Source organism: Bombyx mori, chromosome 7 (genome assembly GCF_030269925.1).
Source record: "Bombyx mori chromosome 7, ASM3026992v2".
NCBI lineage: Eukaryota > Metazoa > Arthropoda > Insecta > Lepidoptera > Bombycidae > Bombyx > Bombyx mori.
This window is the reverse complement of record NC_085113.1, coordinates 6,874,890-6,897,165: the sequence shown is the minus strand read 5'-3', so window position 1 is coordinate 6,897,165 and position 22,276 is coordinate 6,874,890. Positions and strand designations below refer to the sequence as shown.

The 22,276-nt window shown below is 34.5% G+C and overlaps 2 protein-coding genes across 3 annotated transcripts; one reads left to right on the top strand and one right to left on the bottom strand.

The window, feature by feature from the left end:
- Positions 1-1,906: 1,906 nt before the first annotated feature.
- LOC101738391 (E3 ubiquitin-protein ligase Arkadia) lies at positions 1,907-19,830 on the top strand. Of its 2 annotated transcripts, none has more exons than XM_038012019.2 (12): positions 1,907-2,676; positions 2,981-4,458; positions 5,239-5,349; positions 6,440-6,633; positions 7,946-8,076; positions 9,523-9,608; positions 11,413-11,514; positions 13,359-13,414; positions 13,503-13,584; positions 17,592-17,794; positions 18,515-18,646; positions 19,431-19,830. In XM_038012019.2, the coding sequence occupies exons 1-11, from the start codon at positions 2,553-2,555 to the stop codon at positions 18,636-18,638; spliced, it is 2,691 nt and encodes an 896-aa protein (XP_037867947.1). In that variant the 5' UTR covers positions 1,907-2,552; the 3' UTR covers positions 18,639-18,646; positions 19,431-19,830. The 2 variants fall into 2 exon arrangements, with proteins under 2 accessions (XP_037867947.1, XP_037867948.1); XM_038012020.2 differs by having other exon boundaries at positions 2,214-2,676; positions 2,984-4,458.
- Positions 19,314-22,276, bottom strand: LOC101743712 (uncharacterized). Its single transcript, XM_004933845.5, has 4 exons — positions 21,504-22,276; positions 21,255-21,403; positions 19,850-19,961; positions 19,314-19,530 (listed from the first exon to the last, which is right to left on the bottom strand). Exons 1-4 carry the CDS (start codon positions 21,767-21,769, stop codon positions 19,386-19,388), a joined length of 672 nt encoding a protein of 223 aa, XP_004933902.1. The 5' UTR covers positions 21,770-22,276; the 3' UTR covers positions 19,314-19,385.

Below are 22,276 nucleotides of genomic sequence, written 5' to 3'. Positions count from 1 at the left end.
CAGACCGATCCAAGGGGCCAATCATCCTCTAAATTTAATTTAATACCTCTGTAGGTAAGAGCGCGAGGGCATTATCCACGCGCATGAGACTGAGTGAGACATGTATTAGGATATATTGACATCTCTGTCTCTCTCTTACAGTTGACTCATATCAATTAATTATTAATATTAAAAGAAATACAGTTAAAAATTGAATAATCAGGTAATTAATTAAAAATTAATTTGTAAAAAAATGCTTTTTTGACTACCATTATTCTTGATTTTTATCCTTCCGGGTAAAAAAAATTATATATAATTATTTATAATATAATTACCTGATACCTGAAAATTGGCCGTCTAGCAGGCAGGCATACGTTCTTAGTACATACCGACCCATCTGGCGCTCTACCGGTCACCGTCCTCGTCGAACCCGTCGCTTGCGACGAAGGGCTCGACGAGCGAATTAACCCACAGACACAGCCCACTGAGTTTCTCGCCGGATCTTCTCAGTGGGTCGCGTTTCCGATCCGGTGGTAGATTCTGCGAAGCACGACTCTAGCTAGGGTTCCTGTTAGCATCGTAGTCAGGTTTGAGCCCCGTGAGCTCACCTACAAACGTTAGGGCGAAGCTGAAATAGCCTCTCAAGGCTATCAGCATAGGTAGGAAAAAAAAACCATAGATTATACACTTAATATAGTACATACTAACACTACGCAATCGGCCACATTTTGTTCGTCAGAAAATACGTGACGTCTGGTGGCCCTGGGATCTTGGACTATAATAGAACGCAATGTTTCTTAACAAAAAGCTGAACCTAATTTTTTGTAGCGTTTGTGGACAGACTAGCATACGTCGCGTCTGCTGTTGATTAATTACCATCACTCATGGCCATCACCAATACTAGGTGCACAGCCAAGCCGCTACCTACCGCTAAGTACCCTCCGCAAAAGTCGTTTGAAAAATTAATTATAAAATTAAATTAAATAAGATGAGATCACACCGAATATATGTTGGATAGTGTTAAATGTAACCTTCCGCTAAAATGGCTGGATTTTATCAAGATTTCAACGGACTGTTTGAAAGAATTTCAGAAGCTATTTGCGATTTTGTTTCATTTTCCCATGCTTAAGGACTTTCACAGACACTAAAGGTTAAAATGGCACCTTTTAAATTTGATGAATCATTCATTTAACAATGATAAAACAAGTCGCGTCCCTACTAAAAAGTTCCCTCCTCCGTTTCCTCACTTTAAATAATAAAATATGTTACATTTAATATTCTATTATTTGTTCTGTCTTAAGCACATTTGGAAAAGTCAGAATTTTAGTTTCATTGATTTTAAAGCTAGAGCTGCAAAATTTGTACGATATTGAAAATAATGTAATAATTAAGCTTTAAGGAAAAAGAAAAATGATAGATTTATTTATATTCTTAAAACAATACCTTTGACATAACATAAAAACGTTTTCTACATACAGCTTAAAAATGGTTTTATAAATATGGAGGATTACCTCAATAAGTGAATACTTAACATTAGCTGGGCATTCTTAACAATTGAGATGAGGTAAAAGGTCTTCTGGTTAGACCTTTGACAAAACTCCGATTAGAAGGAAAAATAGTAATAAATCAATAATGTTAAACAGTAAAGAGCTTAAGGATTGCAAAATTACTAAAGAATTTTATTTTTTACAAGTAGGTATATTGCATCAATGTTGGAATTGTAATTTGGAACATATTTAATTTGCCTAAAAGTAATCTTATACCAGGGCTTTTACTCTTAATTGTATTCTTATTAAGCCTACTCATACGAAAATGAAATTTAAAATTATTTAAGAATACAGTTTTATATAAACATGTTTTAATTTACTATATAAATTCCTGAGATTGTTGCCTTTCTTTTAAATTTTTTCGAGCCGCTTTTATTTTCTAGTTTCCTCTAGAAGTCTAGACAGTAGGGATATAGCTTAGACGGTGCAACAAATTTCACGTACAGCATCTAGCTTTAGACTGTAACATAATTTACATGATAAAAGAACGAAATTTGTATGTTTCTTCTTCAATTATATAAGTACATCATAACATAATACTATAATATCACAATCCCAGTTAATCGAATAAATTTAACTTTGAAAAAGAAAATTTGAAGTCAGTCAGTAATCAACGACTCGATGAGATTGCATCCGGTTATTTAAATTTAAGATTTTTAATATTTCGTGGGTATAAATTACGAATTTAATAAAAATATTACATACAGTAATTTTACATTTTAATCATCTCTTAAAATCACAGGGTTTTTCATAAGCTCAAAAGACTCTATCTTGTTTCAACTGCCAGAGAAAAAAAGCAGTCACCTGCCAAGTGCCAATTCAGCCATGTAAATTTTTGTTCACAATAACAAAATTGAACAAACTTATTTCGTATTTGTTTTTCTTGAAAATTCATGTTAAAAATAGCTATGTATGTTTAAGTATTCTCCCATAACCAATGAAATGGTTAATCAACCTTTTCTGACGCAAACAGTCCGAGTTTCCTGAATTATTAAAGTGCAGTATGGGATAACATTATTAAAAAGAATGACTGAGAAGGGTTTCGAAGGCGAACAGTCTACGTCTTCTTGGGACGTTCCCGGACCGTCGTCTCTGGGTGCTATTCTGGATACTGCCTTCACATCTAGTGCTGACAATCAACAGAGAAATGGTATTTCTGTTTACGTTTTGCAGTGTTTTTAAGTTTTACAATGACAATTAGAATAATTAAAATAAGAGTCAATTTTAACTACAAACTATTACGCAGTATTCAATTACGTACATATTATGCAGATACCTACATCACAAGTAATTCGTACTATATTAGTTGTTATTAATTTCATCTTAATATTAACTGCTTCATAATCTCGAAACAATTTTTTATTTTCAAAGACACGGCTCTGTACCAGCCTTAATCTTAGGTATTTTAACCTGGATTATTATTATGAACCTGTCAACTTTGTTTTGTATTTTAGAAGAAATGGAGTGTGATGCTTTGTTTGCTGAGAGTGATGATGAAGTGGAGGTGCTACCCACATCTGATATTGCATCAAATATACTTAACGAACAGGTGCCCAAACCAGTATCATCTAACTATGTGAACTCAACAATCTCAAATCCAACATTTGATGTTAACTTACAACCACTCTCAGAACCTTCATCAGCACATACTCCAGTGCCTGAAGAATATCAACCTTTACCTGATAGTTCCAGCTCAATTGAAAACGCTTATTATGAATGTCTAAACAACTTGGACTCTAATCCTGGCAACAGACACATGCCAGATGTAAACATCAGGTATCAGCCGAAGCCACCTATGCTTCAAAGAAGCTGCTTCTATCCAAACTATGTTCACTATCGGGAATACTTTAGTTCACCATATCACAATAATGTTGTTGTGCTTAGTGACAATAGAAATTATATGTCTCATCCACTTCCATATGGATTACCACCAAATGGACGTGGACCGGTACACGATAGCTCGGTGGGTATTAACATGACATATAATCAAAACATAACACTTGAAAACAGTCGCCGTGATCTTTGCCCAAGTAGTTTAGAAAGGCCCAGTAGAAAACTAAATATATCTCCAAGGAGAAGGCAATCTAGAGAGAGTGAACCTGCCTCAAACCCAATAGAACTCAGTTCTGATGAGGATGACAATGCATCTGCCCCTAAGAGAAAACAAGGCCCTAACAACACAAATCATCAAACTCATGCTAGAGCTGAAGCATCAACAAGTACAGCTCACACAGTTGATCCTGCATGGGTCGATGTTAAAGAAGAACCACTAGATGCAGCTCAATCATCTGATTCGGTTGTAGACAGAAATGGCAACACAGGCATGTCGTCAAATAATCTAGATGGAAATCAGCAACAATTGAATGCACAAGTAAATAACCCAAGTCAGAATGTTGAAATTAAAGGCTGTTTTCCGAGTTCTACAGAAACAAGTAGACTGAATCATCTTTACAATTTGCAACAACATTTAAGGGACTGTCAAAGAAACATTTCATCACATAGTGGCCACCAAGGTGGATCTTATCAACGTCTTCACCATCGTCCTCAACATTATCATCAGGTAACTGGATATGCCCATACTGAAAGCAACCCAAACCCTGGAACATCACAAGCATCTCAAGTTAAAGTTGAACCAGAGAATTCACCTTCAGTAAAACAGGAGTCAAGTTCAATGAGTTCTTCAACATTACCACGCGAAGTCAAACTAGAAGCACCAGAGATAAAACAAACTACTCAGATCAAAACTGAGCCACACAATTCAAATCAACAACAAAGTTTAGATGTTACAGTAAAGACTGAGAGTGGTAACACCTCTAGGATGAGTTGTGATGCTGACAATGAAACAGTAGCTGGGAATACATCTCCACAGCCCAGCACTAGTGCAAAATCTGTTCAAACAAATATAAACTTAGTTGGACCCAATGCAGCTGAGGTAAAAGAGCTTAGATTTTTTTGTAATTCTCAATATTATAAATAAACTAGGAAGTTAGTTTTTGCAGACATATGCATACTGTCAAAGACAGTGGTAATTGCTGTTACTTTTGGATGACAGTCCAACTCTTAAGGAATGTGGTTTAGAATTTACAAATATATACTAAACTGGACTAATCTTTAGACGGTTAATATTCTTTCTACTCAACTTCAAAATTCAGGGATGTACAGTCAGAAAATCTTACAGCTTATATTAGCAACACATTCAACAAACTATCTCATTACTGTGTTACTTTAGGGATAGTGTTATTGTTTGGGTCAAAGAAAAATTAAAATGAAAATGTAAGATGACCTGATGTTGACTGAAACACAATGTAAATGAATTTTGAGATAAGAGGTTAAAGTCCCAATTGTATAAAAAGTTCCCTTTGTACAAACTGCAAATTGAACTTCAAAATCCTTACTTTAGCAGTCATAAAAAATTATAGTCTGCTGCTGGTTAGTAAGCATGGGAAGACGACACTTTCTGAAATAATATGATAAATCCTTCATTTAAGTAAAACTGCAATTTATAAATTAAGTATGCCCAACATGTTTCAACATAGTACATGCCTGCCTTAATTAGCTATGAACGATATCACAAAAGCTGATAGTTTTTATACTCATACCCTCAATTATTTTTCGAATATTGATGATGTAAATATGTAATACCCTCATTATTTTTAAAATTATCATAATTTCAATATAACATTAAAAAAATAAAAGATTTAATATGTTTTAGGACTTGGATACCTCATCAGCAAACATGTTACTGGCGGCCCCTGATCTCCAATTAGACTGGGTCTCAGACTCTAGTTCAGATGACGACGTACAACTGTTGGGGCCGGATGTGGTGTGTTAATATTCAGTGTTTATTTTGAAATAATCAGCGTACATAAAAATTTATAACAGTCTCCCTAATTACACAACTGAGACTCTGTCGAATTGTGTTCTGTGTTTTGGAAATCCTCACCTTGGACTTAATATAAATATGTTATTTTATATATATTAATATAAACTAAAAAAATGCTTACTTCTCATTTTCGATTAAAGAAATCGACTTAAAAAAAATAATTATTGTTAATTAACATAATATTACATTTATAACAAAAATGGTGAAGACGTTGATAAGATCCACCTTGGTGGCCACTATGTGATGAAATGTTTCTTTGACAGTCCCTTAAATGTTGTTGCAAATGTTAATTAATGGGTATTAATAATAATTATTAATAAATAATTAAATAATTATTATGGGTAATATGGTATATTTCTTACAAAATATTCTTGTCACTAAAAAGTCTAATATTTAAATTTTCAGACATAAAATTAAGGACGAAAGACTTGCTGATGTTAATTGGTTATGTAGACTTAAGTCGTCAAACACTTTCTTACAGTGTAGTGATTAGAAGGCGCTTTAAATACACTGGTGGGTCTAGTGCTCGGACTACGATAGAAGTTCAGAGAGCTTAAGCTCACAGAAAATGTTTTAAGTAAAGTTTAAAAGAGAAACCGATCTCATCTTCAGTAAGATTTTTTTCGAAAACGAAACAGTTGAGTTAAGATATACGTTATTAAAAAACATGCTTAAAGTAATATATCGCCAAAAGTACCACCAAATTAAACAAACGTAATTTATATTTATCTATAACAAGGATTACATTCCAGCTAAAACCAATGATCCCAAAATTCAATTTATATTGTACTAGCGACCCGCCCTCGCTTCGCTTCGGAAACTGTAATTAATTATTGATTTCTCCACTATTTAATGGATGTTATTATACATATAAACCTTCCTCTTCAATCACTCTATTTGTTTTTAAAAAAAAGCATCAAAATCCGTTGCGTAGTTTTAAAGATTTAAGCATACATAGAGATATAAGGACAGACTTTGTTTTATACTATGTAGTGATAGTAGCAGATTAGTAAGAATAGTGTATTTTCAGCGGCTGGTAATAGATCTGACGGGATCGCCAGAGGGCGCTGCCCGTGAGGTCGGTACATCTCCGCCCGCACCCCCGCAGCTGCCCCCCGCGCACACGGCCGCCCCCGTGCGACCCGCCCACACCGCCCGAGCCTTCGCACCCTTTCAACACCACGTGCATGATGCGCCACCACCGGCACATCTATTGCGCAATAGGTATGTTTGATAAAAGTACCACAAATAATACTCAGAAAAAGATATCGTTTAATTTGTAATGTGGCTAGAATATCTTCATCGTGTCTTTGATAATTTTTTGTTCGTTATAGTATTAAATTATCAACATCATGACAAGAATGAGGCAAGTGAAAAACGAAATGTTTTGTTTGCCTTTTCTGTTTTATGTCATGATTTTACTTACTTTTAGAAGTCGTCGTGGCCTAAAGGATAAGACGTCCGGTGCATTCGTATCGAGCGATGCACTGGTGTTCGAATCTCGCTGGCGGGTACCAATTTTTCTAATGAAATACGTACTCAACAAATGTTCACGATTGACTTCCACGGTGAAGGAATAACACCGTGCAATAAAAATCAAACCCGCAAAATTATAATTTGCGTAATTACTGGTGGTAGGACCTCTTGTGAGTCCGCACGGGTAGGTACCACCGCCCCACCTATTTCTGCCGTGAAGCAGTAATGCGTTTCGGTTTGAAGGGTGGAGCAGCCGTTGTGACTATACTGAGACCTTAGAACTATATCTCAAGGTGTGTGGCGCATTTACGTTGTAGATGTCTATGGGCTCCAGTAACCACTTAACACCAGGTGGGCTGTGAGCTCGTCCACACATCAAAGCAATAAAAAAAAAAAACTTGAAACGTTTTCATCATCTAAGTACGTACTAATTAATCCTCAAATGTATAAAGCGTTTAAATGTACAAAATTAACGAGAGCGTCGGTTTGTAAGCGCGTTATGAGAAATGGGAACAATTCGAACCTTTAGAATTATAGAAACCTATTTTAAATTTTTTTGGATTTTACCTTTAATTAAAAAATGGACCTAGCACGAACCTTTTCAGCAATTCTTGTTAATCAAATGACCAAAACTAGCTTATGAAGGGACATATTTATCCATCCGTCTCCTTCACTCCGTCCCCATCCTCTTTATGGTCTTTTTAGCCCAAAAAAAAAAAAAGTTTTTGGATAGGATCTCTGTAATTTTCGTCGCGCACTGCGGTACCGTAGGTTTGGTGTAGCCGGTATGGTGGAGCTCGATGGGGTTTAGTCGGTAGTTGGTTTTGCGGGACGAGCGCCTCGCGGGCTTTTTTCAAGGCCTATTCTTCTGAGAGGAATTGGGGGAGTTGGAGGACCTTGGCCCTCCTCGTCTCCCTCTTCTTCTTTGGAGGGGCCGGAGTCCGACATAACCCGATCCGCTACCCCCCTTGACCGGGTGTTCGTAAATGGGTCTCTATAATTCTAAAGGTGCGCATTGTAGAGTTGAGTGAGCTCTGACGCGTTATACGTTTGGCGGCAGACCCGGGCCGGGCTGCGGCGGGTGTTGCTGCGTGTCACTGCCGCACGGCGCGCACTACCACGTGCCGCACCCCGCGGACGTGCCGCACGCGCCCGACGTGCCGCCCTCCCTGCGCGCTCCACCGGCACACTGTCAGTATTAGCTACTCATTTATTTATTTATTTATTTATTTACAGATAACCAACAGTTGCTACCCTTAAATAAAATGTACAAATCTAATGTTGTCTACACATGGTTAATTATAGATTCCCTAATGTAACTGAAATATAGAAATAAATGAAAAATAAAGGTACTCAATTAAAATAAATAATAGTATAATGAAACTAACAAAATACACTTTTATAGAAAATCCAACTAAAAAATAGAAAATAATATTTTTAATAAATCTGAATTAAAAAAAGTGGAAGAAAAAATAATTTTAATAAAAAAAAAAAAAAAAAAAATATTGTAAAAAAGCGTGGAGTGTTTTTCAGGATATTATCAAAATAACCCTTCTACTCATATCTGTTCATAAAATATTTATAAGTACTGATACCATGCACCCCACGCTTTTTTTACAATAAAATAATTTTTCCTTATACTATTTTTAATTCAAAATTTATTTTCTATATTTCTATTTTTTATTATATAGTTGGATTTTCTATAAAAGTGTATTTTTTTAGTTTTTTTTTAATTATTATTTATTTTTAATTTTTTAGTTGAATTTAAATTTTTTATATTGAATTGTCATCGGTCCTTAATAAGTATACCAAATTTCGAGTTAATCCGAAGTTTTGAAGGGAGTCAAAATTATGTTCAAAGATTCCGTTACATACTAACTTATATACGTCTGAAGCTAATAAAAGCTTATTAAAAAAAACGAAGTTTGAATACTGAAAAATATTTTTTTGTAATCTTGTGACAAAGTTTTATCGATGACTTGATAATTTATACATGGTCTTGTAAAAAATTTATTATTATTAGGTTTTGTATAATCTGTTTCCAAATTACCTTAAGGATATGTTTATTTTACTTTCTCCTTTTTTGTCTGTGTGTAATCAATACATAGTATAAAACAAAATCGCTTTCTCTGTCCCTATATCTGTCTGTCCCTGTGTATGCTTAAATCTTTAAAACTACGCAACGGATTTTGATGCGGTTTTTTTAATCGATAGAGTGATTGAAGAGGAAGGTTTATATAAACGCTTGAAAGGCAAACGTGACTAAGCGACAATGCGTGAACTTCATAGTAGACTAATTTAAAGTTGAAATACCTGAAAAAATATATTTATTTTAACGAATCTAGCTGTAGTAGAATCTAACTAGTAGCTGTAGGATTGAAATGTTTTAATAGACCTAGAAATATATATTTTTTGCGCATCGAATATGGTTATTGCCTATCATTTATGTACAAAGCAGTTATTGTCGCTTAGTCACATTTGCCTTTCAAGCGTCGATATGCATAATACCATCCATTAAATAGTGGAGAAATCAATAATAAATTACAGTTTCCGAAGCGAAGCAAGGGCGGGTCGCTAGTAACATCATAATTTCACAAAGCTGCAAAATGTACGAGCATATTTTGTATATGTTTTCAGTGGGCGACAGGCGTCGCGACGGACTATCGGTGGCTCCTCCGTATTTGGTTCACGAGCGTCTGTGGCAACGCCAACATCACATGCTTGTAAGTGTTTTTTTTAAGGGAATTTATGACCTTGGTAACTAAGACCTTAAGGTCATGTCTTTTAATTTATATTCTTATTTTTATGAAAAATGATAATATGGAATGAAATTAAATGAAATGAGATGAGATGATATGGGATGAAAAAATCTTAGTAAAATGGTGGTCATTTCCTGAGATTTTTTCAGTAGACTTTTTGGCGGATCCCGACAGGTTACGTCCAGCGGCTTTGTTTCATTTTCTCACAGTTATGCACTTTCAGAGATATTAAACAGTTAATAAACCACCGTTATTACACATTTAAACCTGAAGAAACACTAAATAGACAAAATAAAACAAATCACACAACTTCACTCCTCACGTTCCCGCCAAAAAGTCCTGCTAGTAAGTGTAAAACCGTTCATAACATTTCAGAAAAAAAATCCATTATTTTGCTTGAATGAACAATTTAACAGGCAAAGGAATAAAATCAAGAGCCCTAGTATTCAAAGTTGCCAAATAAATAAAATATGCACATATGTTATAACTGTGAAAACGAGATGTGTTTTCGTAAAATTGAAAGAAAGCACTTATTATAATTAGTTGAAAACCGATTTGACAAAATCAATTTCCCCAAAAGAAATAATACTCAATACGTAGAAGACTGTAAAACGACCATGCGTTCGAATCTCGGATAATCTTTTTTTATTGTATTTTTTTTTGTCCTATCGTAATTACAATGCAACTGAGACAACCTAATGACTCAAAATGGATCAAGTTGTAATATATATATACAAAGGGCTAGTCTCTTTGATGTCGTCGTGGCCTAAAGGGGAAACGCCTAGTCAATCATGTCAAGGACGCGGCTATGTCATATTTTTTTTGGAATTGATGGATTGCTCATTCTCAAAGCCTTTTCAGCTTCACTAAATGCGGCTGGTGGTGAAAATCCTCAGCCAAGCACACATTGTTCTAAGGCAATACGTGCTTAACTCATTTTCATTAACGATTTCTGCAGTAAAGGAATAAACGTCGTTTTTATTTTATTTATTAGACTCACAATACACATTAAAAGCTAAAAAATACACAATAAATAACAACAAATCGGCTTTGCAAATTTGAAATCTCTAATGTGTATAAATGTAGTTTTCGAGAAAATCTAATAAAACTATCCCCTGAAAAAAAAAATGCAAATATTTTTTTAGCACATGGGATACTTTGATCTACGATAAAATGCAAACCGACACTTGGGATTTTTGAGATTGACGCGTAATAATGTGAATTATTGAGATATGCACATGGAAGTTTTTGTTGAGTATAGGTATTCAAAATAACTTTCATAATATATGAAACCATCATTTTGGCCCAAAATGCTACACAGGAGATTTCTAATTTGCAACGATGAAGTAAGAAATCTGGCTTGTAAACAAGACAAATGTGCTGAGTTTGTAGAATTTGTGTTATTTTGGGCGTATCCAGCTGTAAGAATGGGACGTTCTTTATACAATAACATTCAGGCTTGTGAACTGATTAGTGCTGGCGGGTTGTGATGCTTACAGACCGCGTTAACCGCGTAGTACGATGCGTCCTAATCTGCCCCACTAAACGTTATTGTGTACGTTGTTTTATGTCTATATATATATACCGTGTATGTGTTTGTATATGTATGTAATATTATTATCAATTTGGTTATTTTCACATTAAGTAATGCACCTACCACAGGATTCTCTACACCACCCTTGGTTGACGGTTAAGTCCGCCATTGTACCTTTGTGCGTGAAGTTAAATAAATAAATAAACTAAATATAATATCTGATTGTGTTACCAGGAGCTGCAGCGTCGTAGTATGATGGGCGACATGGGCGTCGGCTTCGGTTCGGGATTCACGCCGATCCCACACGTGGCTTTAGCTCCCACTACTGTCCTAGCCGTTAGTTGAATTATAATAATTACTACGCAGTAGTCGAAATTCGATTAATTGAAATTATAATTTTGAACATTATTATGGTTCTATTGTCAAAAACTATTTATTATATTTCTATAATCACCAATTTCTACTACACTTTAGGTAAATATTAATAAGGACAAACAATATTTAATCTATTCTCAATTTGACCACAGATTATAAGCAATAAGAAAAGTTTGATGATAAATAGTATGCATGCGTGTGTGTGTCAAATACATGGTAGTGTGTGTAATGGTTTTTTTTATTGATTTAATGTATTTTTTGTGCATAATTTAAAAAAAAAAATTCACATTCTGAACTCCTTCTCTATATCCTCTATAAGTGTGTTAAAGGACAATGCCCAAAAGTGGGCCAACTTTATGTCAAACTATTTATACTTGAAAAACTATGCCTTTTTTTTTCTCGTTGTTTAGTTTATGTATCAACAATTCTATCAACCTGGCATTGTTTTCCAAAAAAATAAATTACTTAATTGATAACATCCGAAAACTATCCATGCCATAGTTTTTAAATTCGCCAATAGGCAAAGCAGCCTTATAGCAAACCTATATGCTGTCAAACGAAAGAGTTGTTTTTTTTTGACTTGAACAACAAATTTAAAAAAATAGCTAATGCTTATAATTCACAGGCTTCTTAGTTTATTTTAGTTCAATTCAATATTTATTGTAATAATAATTATTACTTAAAACCATGAATTATTTAATATTTTTAGATATTAATGATTCCATTAGTAAAAATATCAATGGCCTACCGTTACTCTATTCTTATTATATATGATCAGAGAGATTTGGCAGCAACCCGAGTGAAGCGTCACTTGAATTTTTATTTTAATGTTTTTTTAATAGTTTATTGTGTAATTTGTATTATTTGTAATATTGTGTATAAAAGGTCTGCGTAAGCTCATGCTCAGTCAATGTGGTATTCGTCGAGTTGACGTCAAAACTCCCAAAAAGCAATAAAAAGAGATACACCGGCTTTTATTGACATAAAAAACTTAAACATAAAAGATAAAAAATATATAACTTCGACAAACTAGGCTGTATAGGCTACGCTCTTTGCCTGCTTATTGGTGAATTTAAAAACAATAACAACAATATCGTTGCCGGCTTCCGGATTTTCATTTCATTTTATTATTATTATGAGGATATAATAATAATAAAATGTACGTAAGGGCTTATTTCTAGCAACATTAACCACAATTAACTTATTTAATACTGTAAATAATTATGAGAGCGATTATTGATTTCGAAGAAAACAATTAACAGCTTTATTTTAGCTGTAGAAAAAAACAGATTTCTCTTAAACCTGGGTGAGAATATAAAAATCGTTTTCTGAATATGAAACGATATTTCTTTGTCTATCAAATTAAGTTAAAACCATCATGACAGGACAACTTTTTTTAGGGGCCCAAACCCCTATAGAATATGGGCATTGTCCTTTCATACTCCTCTGGCCGCGCAATTTTCGTAAAAAGGGTTACAAAGTTTTTGTTTCGCGTATTAATGTATAGATTATATGCGATTTGGTTTTTCCAGTTTGAAAATTTTTGTTATTTGAAATTGTTTGGACGTAATTTTGACGCGGTCAGATAAATGCAAGATATAGTACATAGTAGTTCCACAAAGTTTTTTATATTTTTATTGTATCGGACCATCACTACACTAAACCGTCAAGTTTCATGGTTTCATGTTGTAATAATACCTAATGATTTAATAAAATAAATCTGATACAAGTTATGTGTAATTCAAATACCGTTTGATGTTCTGAACCTGCGTGCATAGAGTATAATATTTTTTTAAATCTTTTAGTTTCCGGATGAGTTGGAGTCACGAGAAATGCCACTTCCGCCAACACAAATGATGATGTGAGTTACTCATTATCAGAGACTGTCAATTCATTAGCGTAGTATAGGACTTTTACTATTAATTTGATTATTATAATTTTTGTTATAGAGACAGGCAGCATGTGCACCATCATATGCATCACTATCTGCAGATGCATCCGCCTCACGTCCACATATCAATACAACCGATGGTAAGATTTTTCTTTTATGTATTTTTTTTTAATATAATAAATAAATATTTACTAACAATCACGCCACGTTGACTGGTCCCGTGATAAGTTCGTAAAGAACTTGTGTTACAGGTACCAGATAACGGAAATAAATGTAAGATTTTTATTATACACATACATTTATTTAATATACATCCATAACCCTGGAAAAGACATATTTATCATACAAATATCTTCCTTTGGCGGGATTCGAACCCGTGACCCCTTTGTGTAGTGACCATGTCACTTACCACTACACCAGACGGCCGTTAAATGACGTATTCAATGTAGAATGCATACATTACCATTGTGCGGGCTGGTATCACTATCCAGCTTATTTGAACCGAGAATCAATCGTGTGTCTTAGCTTGAAACGTCGTGGGATGTCCTCCGTTATACAATTTTTTTTTTTTTTTTTTTTTTTTTTTTTTTTTTTTTTTTTTTTTTTTTTTTTTTTTTTTTTTTTTTTTTTTTTTTTTTTTTTTTTTTTTTTATTGCTTAGCTGTGTGGACAATGCAATTGAGATTTCAACAATCATGTTTTCAGTTGGATAGCTGTATTACAATTGTATATGAGCTTCGTACTGGCCATAAGATCGTCTCCACATTTACATTAATTTAAAAAGATCTTTGTTTTACCTAGTTTAATATGGCACATTATTTAATATAGCAACAGATCGAAACCTGCATGTGTTTGTTTTAATGTGAATGTAATATGGCACATTAAATATTATGGCAACACACCCAAAGCCGCATCTGTTTTTTTTTATTGCTTGTATCGGTGGACGAGCTCACGGCCCACCTAATGGTAAGTGGTTACCGGAGCCCCTAGACATCTACAACGTAAATGTCGCCACCCACCGTGAGACATAAGTTCTAGAGTCTCACTTTTAACGGTACAACGGCTGACCCACCCTTCAAACCGAAACGCATTACTGCTTCACGGCAGTAGGAGTGGGTAATATCGGTTTTGCCGCGTATCGAATCGTATCTATATATCGAGGATCAATATCGGATATTGAATCTATATATTTTCTGAATCTATATATTGATGGATGCTAGTAGATTTTCTCGATTCATGATATTTGAGCCACTTCGATAAAGCGGCACGACACGAGAACCCTCTCATCGTGGCCGCCCGTAACTACATTCCCGATCCTGCGGACAGAATGGAAAGCAGTCGACGTCGCCCAAAACACGTCATCTCGGATCCTCCCGATCCACTAACGGTGCTTTTAGGTACTTCAAGCACCGGTCACCGTTCTCGTCGAACCCGTCGCTTGCGACGAAGGGCTCGACGAGTAAATTAACTCTCAGACACAGCCCACTGAGTTTGTCGCCGGATCTTCTCAGTGGGTCGCGTTTCCGATCCGGTGGTAGATTCTGCGAAGCACGGCTCTTGCTAGGGTTCGTGTTAGCAACATCGTCAGGTTTGAGCCCCGTGAGCTCACCTACTAAAGTTAGGGTTACGCTGACATAGCCGCTAGGGCTATCAGCTTAGGTAGGAAAAAGATATTTGAGATTTGAAACGATACGCTGATATAATATCGTAGTAGATATAGATTTAAGTCAACGTTATACGGTTGGTTTTCTGATATCAATTTATAATATGATCTTAAAGTAATAAAAAGAACATGAAAATAAAAATATCAAAAAAACTTTCCTTCATGCTTTTACCAGGCTTAGGATTGGCTACATTATTTTCAGTTTTTAGTATTTTGTGTCTTAATTTAAAATTACAAAATATACCAAAAGAGTGTAGATTTCAAAAGTTTAATACAAACACAAGAAATAGACTCAATTATTTGGATTCAACTAAAAATAGAAAAATGTGTACTTTAAAAATCAAACACAAAAAACTTTTAAGTATTTATAAACACTTGTCCAAAAATTCTAGTTCAAGGTCAAAGCGCGTGAAATTAAATTCAACGATGCAAATAGGCTATACTGCATTCAAGTTAGGGTCGAAAGTTGAAACTTCTTTCCTTAATTGTATCCTGCTGATACGCTAAGAATAATCTACAGACATATGGACTTAAATATAAGGTTTACAATTGTATGGATAATGCCTCTTTCTGTTTCATTCATCACATGATATCCCTATCGTGCGCTCACTCACTCTGGCCGATTCGATACGAACCAAACGAATATTGCTGATATTAACGAATCGGTACGATATGCCGATGCGCATCACATCGAGCAATATCGTGTATCGGCTGATATCGAAATATAGATTTCGATTCACGAATCGGTCCGATATGGCGATGCGCATCACATCGAGCAATATCGTGTATCGGCTGATATCGATATATAGATTTCGTGCGGGGCGATATCGGATTCAACGATATTGCTGCGATATATAGATATTGAATCTATATACGATTTATATCACCCACTCCTACACGGCAGAAATAGGCGGGGCGGTGGTACCTACCCGCGCGGACTCACAAGAGATCCTACCACAAGTAATTACGCAAATTATAATTTTGCGGGTTTGGTTTTTATTACACGATGTTATTCTTTCACCGTGGAAGTAAATCGTGAACATTTGTTAAGTACGTATTTCATTAGAAAAATTGGTACCGGTGCATCGCTAGATACGAATGCACCGGACGTCTTATCCTTTAAGCCGAATTTACATTACGAAATTAGTGGCGTGAAATTAATTTCGTGACATTAGTTTTACCAACAGTTTAACGTGTAATTTAATACTTTCGTAATGCATGCATTAATTTCATGCATGTAAATTAGTTTCGTGCCCTGCGCGATTTTTAGGTGAAATTAGTGTCATGCAACTAATTTCATAATGTAGACGCGACGTGAAACTAATGTCGCGAAAGGGCCTGCGCTGTGCGGACGTGTGTATTGTTAGTTCGGACGCGCTTCAAGCGTTGAAAATGGCAAACCAATGATGGAGTACAGAAAAAAATATAGATTTTATTAATGACTATCAATGACAAGGGTCCCGAAACACCTATAGTAAAAAATCAAAATCATCTTCACTCATTAGAAAATAGTTTTTATAACTCTCAGGATCTTCATCTGCTAATTCAGAGACTAACTTCATTGCACCTAAATGCCTTCTTGTTGACCATCCTCGAATCTACCAACTTTTTTTTTTCTTGATAGTCTTTTTTTAAGTTTATAGGTATATAAGCATTTCTTTAGCTACATTGAATATAGCAAATTATAGCTTTGATGCTGTTGGCGCCATGGTTACTGCGATACTGTTGATTTCGCAACACTAATTTTTTAACGAAATTACTTTCGCATATATCGAAACTACTTTCGTGAAACTGAGCTCAACATGCATGACACTAATTTCGCAATGTAAACTCGGCATTAGGCCACGACGACTTTTAGTCTAGCGACTTTGTTTCATTATCCCACTTTTTTGCATTTTCACAAATATTTTTATAGTTAATAAATCACCGTTATTACACATTTAAACTTGGAGAAACACTAAATAGACAAAATAAAACAAAGACGAAGCATGTTGCTGATAACTCTGTTTCTATAATCTGACGAAGCGTGTTGCGGATAATAATATGTACTTTTAGGTTATTAAAATAATATTTTATGTAAATGTTTGGAAATAAATAATAATTTAATCTATCTATATATATAAAAATGAATTGCTGTTCGTTAGTCTCGCTAAAATTCGAGAACGGCTGGACCGATTTGGCTAATTTTGGTCTTAAATTACTTGTGGAAGTCCAGGGAAGGTTTAAAAGGTAGATAAATATGAAAATGCTCGGAATTAAATAAAAATAACAATTTTATTTTTTCTATGATGTGTCCCCCGTCGGGCGGATTCCTTTTGTTTGTTTTAAGTTTATTTTATACAAAAGTTTAGGTCTGTTATTTATCGATTGAGGCACTACGAAGTCTGCCGGGTCAGCTAGTATTAAATAAAACAAATTACACAACTTCACTCCTCGCGTTCCCGCCAAAAAGTCTCTTTTGAAATGTTCCATCCATGCCTATTAGATACAGAGCAGCAGCTCGTTCGCGGCGGCCATGGTGCGCGCGGCGGAGGCGCGGCGGGGCGCGTGGCGGGCGGCGCGCGGCGCGTCGCGGGCCGTCATCGACCGCAACACGTACCGACACGCGTACGCACGGCCCGCGCCGCACCACCAGGACGAGAAGTGCACCATCTGTCTCTCGATCTTCGAAGTCGATTCCGACTGCAGGTCAGTGAATCAACTCTTGAAGTTATACTTCTTTAGGCGTGTTATGAAAAATTGATGAGAGTAAAATTTTACGATGCGCGCGCACTGTGACACAAAATTAACAGAAATGAAGTTTCCCACTAAATCGCTCATTACAATACGACCGACGTAACTTGGCGAGTCTGAATATAGCCGCAGGTGAACTTTCGCGCATGTACACTCGTAAAAAACTGTTATTAGCATTCATTTTTTAGTAATATAAATGACAAAATTATTATTTAATATAATTCATACTAAATATTATTTTTTGTGCCTTTATAACAGGGCTGCTGACTAAATCTGTTAGTAAAAAAAATATTTTGCTGAGCATAATCTAAAATAACAAGAACATTACAAATATGTTAAGGTCTCTGGTGTCACTGCCATTAAAGTTCAGACATGAAAAAATGTTAAAAGAGCGGCGCAATCGCTCTTGCTTGATTTAATTAGAATTTGAATAGCTAGGTTACATAAGAATACTTCGATATAGTTTATCATGAAAAAAAAAATTTTTTATACTAAAATAAAATAATTTACAAAATCAAACAGGAAACATCTTGTGCGTAACTCCTTATAAAAAAATAATACGACTATTAAAAAATTAACTTTTTTTTTAAACCAAAATTTCACACATCACATACTATCATCTATCATCTCAATTAACATTGAGTTGATTGTATTATGATTGCTTATTAATTCCAGGCGACTGCCATGTATGCACTTGTTCCACATGGAGTGCGTGGACCAGTGGCTCAGCACCAACAAACACTGCCCAATATGCCGTGTCGATATCGAGACCCATCTCAGCAAAGATGCTACATTCTAAATATCAAAGTATGTTGTTTAGTTATTTTTAGTTATTTTAAATATTATTTCAGTTTATTGATCAACTAAATATTCAAAACAAAGAAGAGTAGGAAAAAGTACATTTGTCGATCAATATCAATTTTAATTTCATCAGTACATAGATTGTAAGTGCTTTGTACGAAAGACATGACATAACAAAGTTAAAGTAGTCAATTATTTCGTTGTACAGTTTTGTTTAGTATTGGATACCCAGTAACTAAGTATGATATGTACAGAATGACATACCATAGTAAATATGAAAACTGCTTGGAAAAATCAAGTTACTGGCACCTATAGAAATAAAAACCTGATGTTCAAGTTATTCTACACATGTTCATGCAATTGGGATCTTAATGAGTAGTAGTAGTAGACCCAAAAACATGGTCACACTGGTTTGAAAAACTGTAAATCATTCGCTAACAACCGTTATGTACAGGTACATATATTTAAGTAAAGAGTGAATGTTATTAAAAACAAATTTCTAATAGTGTATAGAAAAAAACAAATCGTCAATTTGTATTTTGAAAAAAAAAATTTTATCTGTAAAGAGTAACTTTGTGGTAATGGGATCTAAGTTCACTCTATGCATGTTTAAATAATAAAGCTCAGGAAATAAAACATAAATTTGACAACCATTTGAAATGATAACACATACTGTTTATCGAATTGTCTTCTGTTTCTAATCTATTTACATTTTCGTGACCAAATTTTAGATAAATAATAATCCTCAAGTCTTTGCATTAGACTTATCCTTTGCTGAATCTTGTTTCAGTTTCTCTTCGAGCTGTGGAGATGTGATGATAGCTCTTTGTTGAAGTTCAAGACTTTCTTGCTGAAGATCATGGTTCAACTGTTTCTGAATGTTGCATGTCCTAAAATTCATACATTAATTATTATAATTACACTGTAAATAAACACATAAAATTAAGTATTACTGCATTTGTTTATTTTATATTTTGTTATTTTATGATATTATCAATTATTACAATGTTAGAGGTCAAAAGATGTGGCTATTATTGTTCTTAAATGTGAAATATTATTGTGTAATAACTAGCAAAGTGTCTATTTGTAGAATGACAATTTGCAAAAACAACTTAAAGTTATCATTTCATTTTCAAAATGATTTACTTAGTTAAAAATTGTATAATGCTTTAATAAATCTTTTTAATGTCTATTCTGGTTTTTATTTACCTGTTAGCATGCTCTATCCTTTCACAAATAGCATCTGAAGCAATAACATTGCCAGATAAATATGATATTTCTGCTGCAACTGTGGCCAGCTTTTCAGCATAATCCATATAACCTAAAAAGTAAGAAGTAAAGAACATTCTAAAAGTTAAATAAATGACTTTGTTAAAGCCCATGCTTGCATATTAAACTATATTAGATAATTAAAATTACACTAAATTAGATAGACCAGAATTCGATAGATTACGTCCCCGGCACGTTACTTGGCAAGAGTCGTTTTTTAGGTCTTTTTGGTTGTCAAGCGGGACGCGGGGAATGACGTAGCACCGTTCCAAGTGCACGATTGGTGCGTCAGTCGACACTTGCCCCCCGCACCGCGTCTACGTTCCGTTCGCTCCCGATCACACTTGCGTGTACTAAAGTTGCACCCTTTTTTATGTTGAGCTTTTATTACGAGTTGTTATTATTGTTATTGTTTTATCAAATTTAGTTTTTATTTGTTTTAAATTTTACTGCAATGCCAGAACCAAATACCATTTTACGCAGACATGCCAAAAAATGGTTTATGATGTGTATGTTTATTATCGCAATTATGCGGGAAGGTAAAAAAAATTAAGGCTGACTACATCCAAAGTGACCATATAGTTGTCATACCATATAGTGAGCCAAGACCTTCCACCAGTTCAGGTGCTACCATAAATTTAATGCAAGGGGTAGCACTATTAGAAAATGATAGACAGCAACACATAACTTTTAATATTAAGTATATTTTTTTAAATAAACTTCTTAACTTTTATTTATAACACCTAATACACTTCACGAATTTCTCTCTTTTCTTTAATTTTCTTCTAAACCGACATGATTAAAACAAAATTATTTCAATAACCGTAGAATAATGCGGGCAATAAAAGTGTCCATTTTTGAAGTTATACTTCTTTAGGCGCGTTATGAAAAGTTGACGAGAGTGAAATTTTACGATGCGCGCGCATCGTGACACAAAATTAACAGAAATGAAGTTGCCCACTAAATCACTCATTACAATACGACCGACGTAACCTGGCGAGTCTGAATATAGCCGCTGGTGAACTTTCCGAACCATACCGAGAATTACCGAATTTATACGATGTCAAGAAAAGGGATGTCCAATATGCGTGTTTGAGTATGTTGTTTAATCGATTTTTTTTCAAACTGATTATAATTTTAATAAAAAAAAGAAATAAATTTTATAAAAATAAAGTATAACTTCTTACACGCGTACATAAGTACACGCACCCTTTTTTTTGTTGCATTAAGTGCAATATGCGCGACCTTACCTCCACCACTCCAAAACCTTGCCAACTTACGTGGCGGCAAGTATAACAAAATATTGCACTTAAGATAGTCTTGCAAGATAAATCAATCTGCTTACTTATCAAAGTACGAAGATTGTGCTTAAGGTCACTCAAAGATCCTCGAATTGCAACAAGTTGATCCCAATGATGAGGAGGTGTTCCTTCTTCCCCCCATTCAAGTGCTTGTTGTACTAAGCATATTTCTTTTGATAGTGCATCACGTAATCTGCATATAAAGAAAATGTTTCATTTTTATTATACCGTGGCAGCTTTAAAAAAAAAAATTTATTTTAGTGTACAGTTTTTAATTGAGAAAATAACCTCACCGTTCACTTGTATCTTGTATAGCTACTAGAGTTACGGTCAGCAACTGTGTGGCCGCATTAACATTCACTGTTGTCGCCTGCTTAATCAAAAACTCGTGTTCTAACGTATCGGCACTCGATAAACCGTCAAAAATGTTGTCGCATTTTGCAGCACTAAATATTCCTAATGCAATTGGAATTCTAAAGTTTCTCGTACCACGTCCTGCGAGCGTTACATGGGTTCGGGTGATGTATCTGATAAAATTGAAAATTCTGCGGCTTAGCATTTCGTTGGGCAAAATGATAATAATTATTGATCAGAAAAGAATACTAAATTATTTGGTTTTTGTGTTGTTTAATTCAATATGATTTTTTGTTAAGTGACATGATATTTTGACCATTTTAGTACGTCACAGTAGATTTTGCCATTTGTAGTAAGCACATTTTTAACAAGTTTTTGTATTCAGCTAGTACATAAATTACCAAAATATATTGTTTTTATGAAAGTGAATTAAGGAAAAGATTGAGGTTATGAATTTGTTGACAAGATTTGAAAGTTGACAGTCTTTTCTAACATTAGCTGTAGTTCTATTTTTCTAACTGGTAAGACAAAAGTATCATACCATACAGCCCAATCTTTTATATTTTATTTATGAAAAATAATTATTTGAAGTGAAGTGAAATGAAATGTTAAGGGATGAAATATATTCTCAGTAACATGGCAGTTATTGACTGAGACTTTTTCAGTGGACTTTTAGCTGATTCCGAGAAACTATGTTCAGCGGCTATGTTTC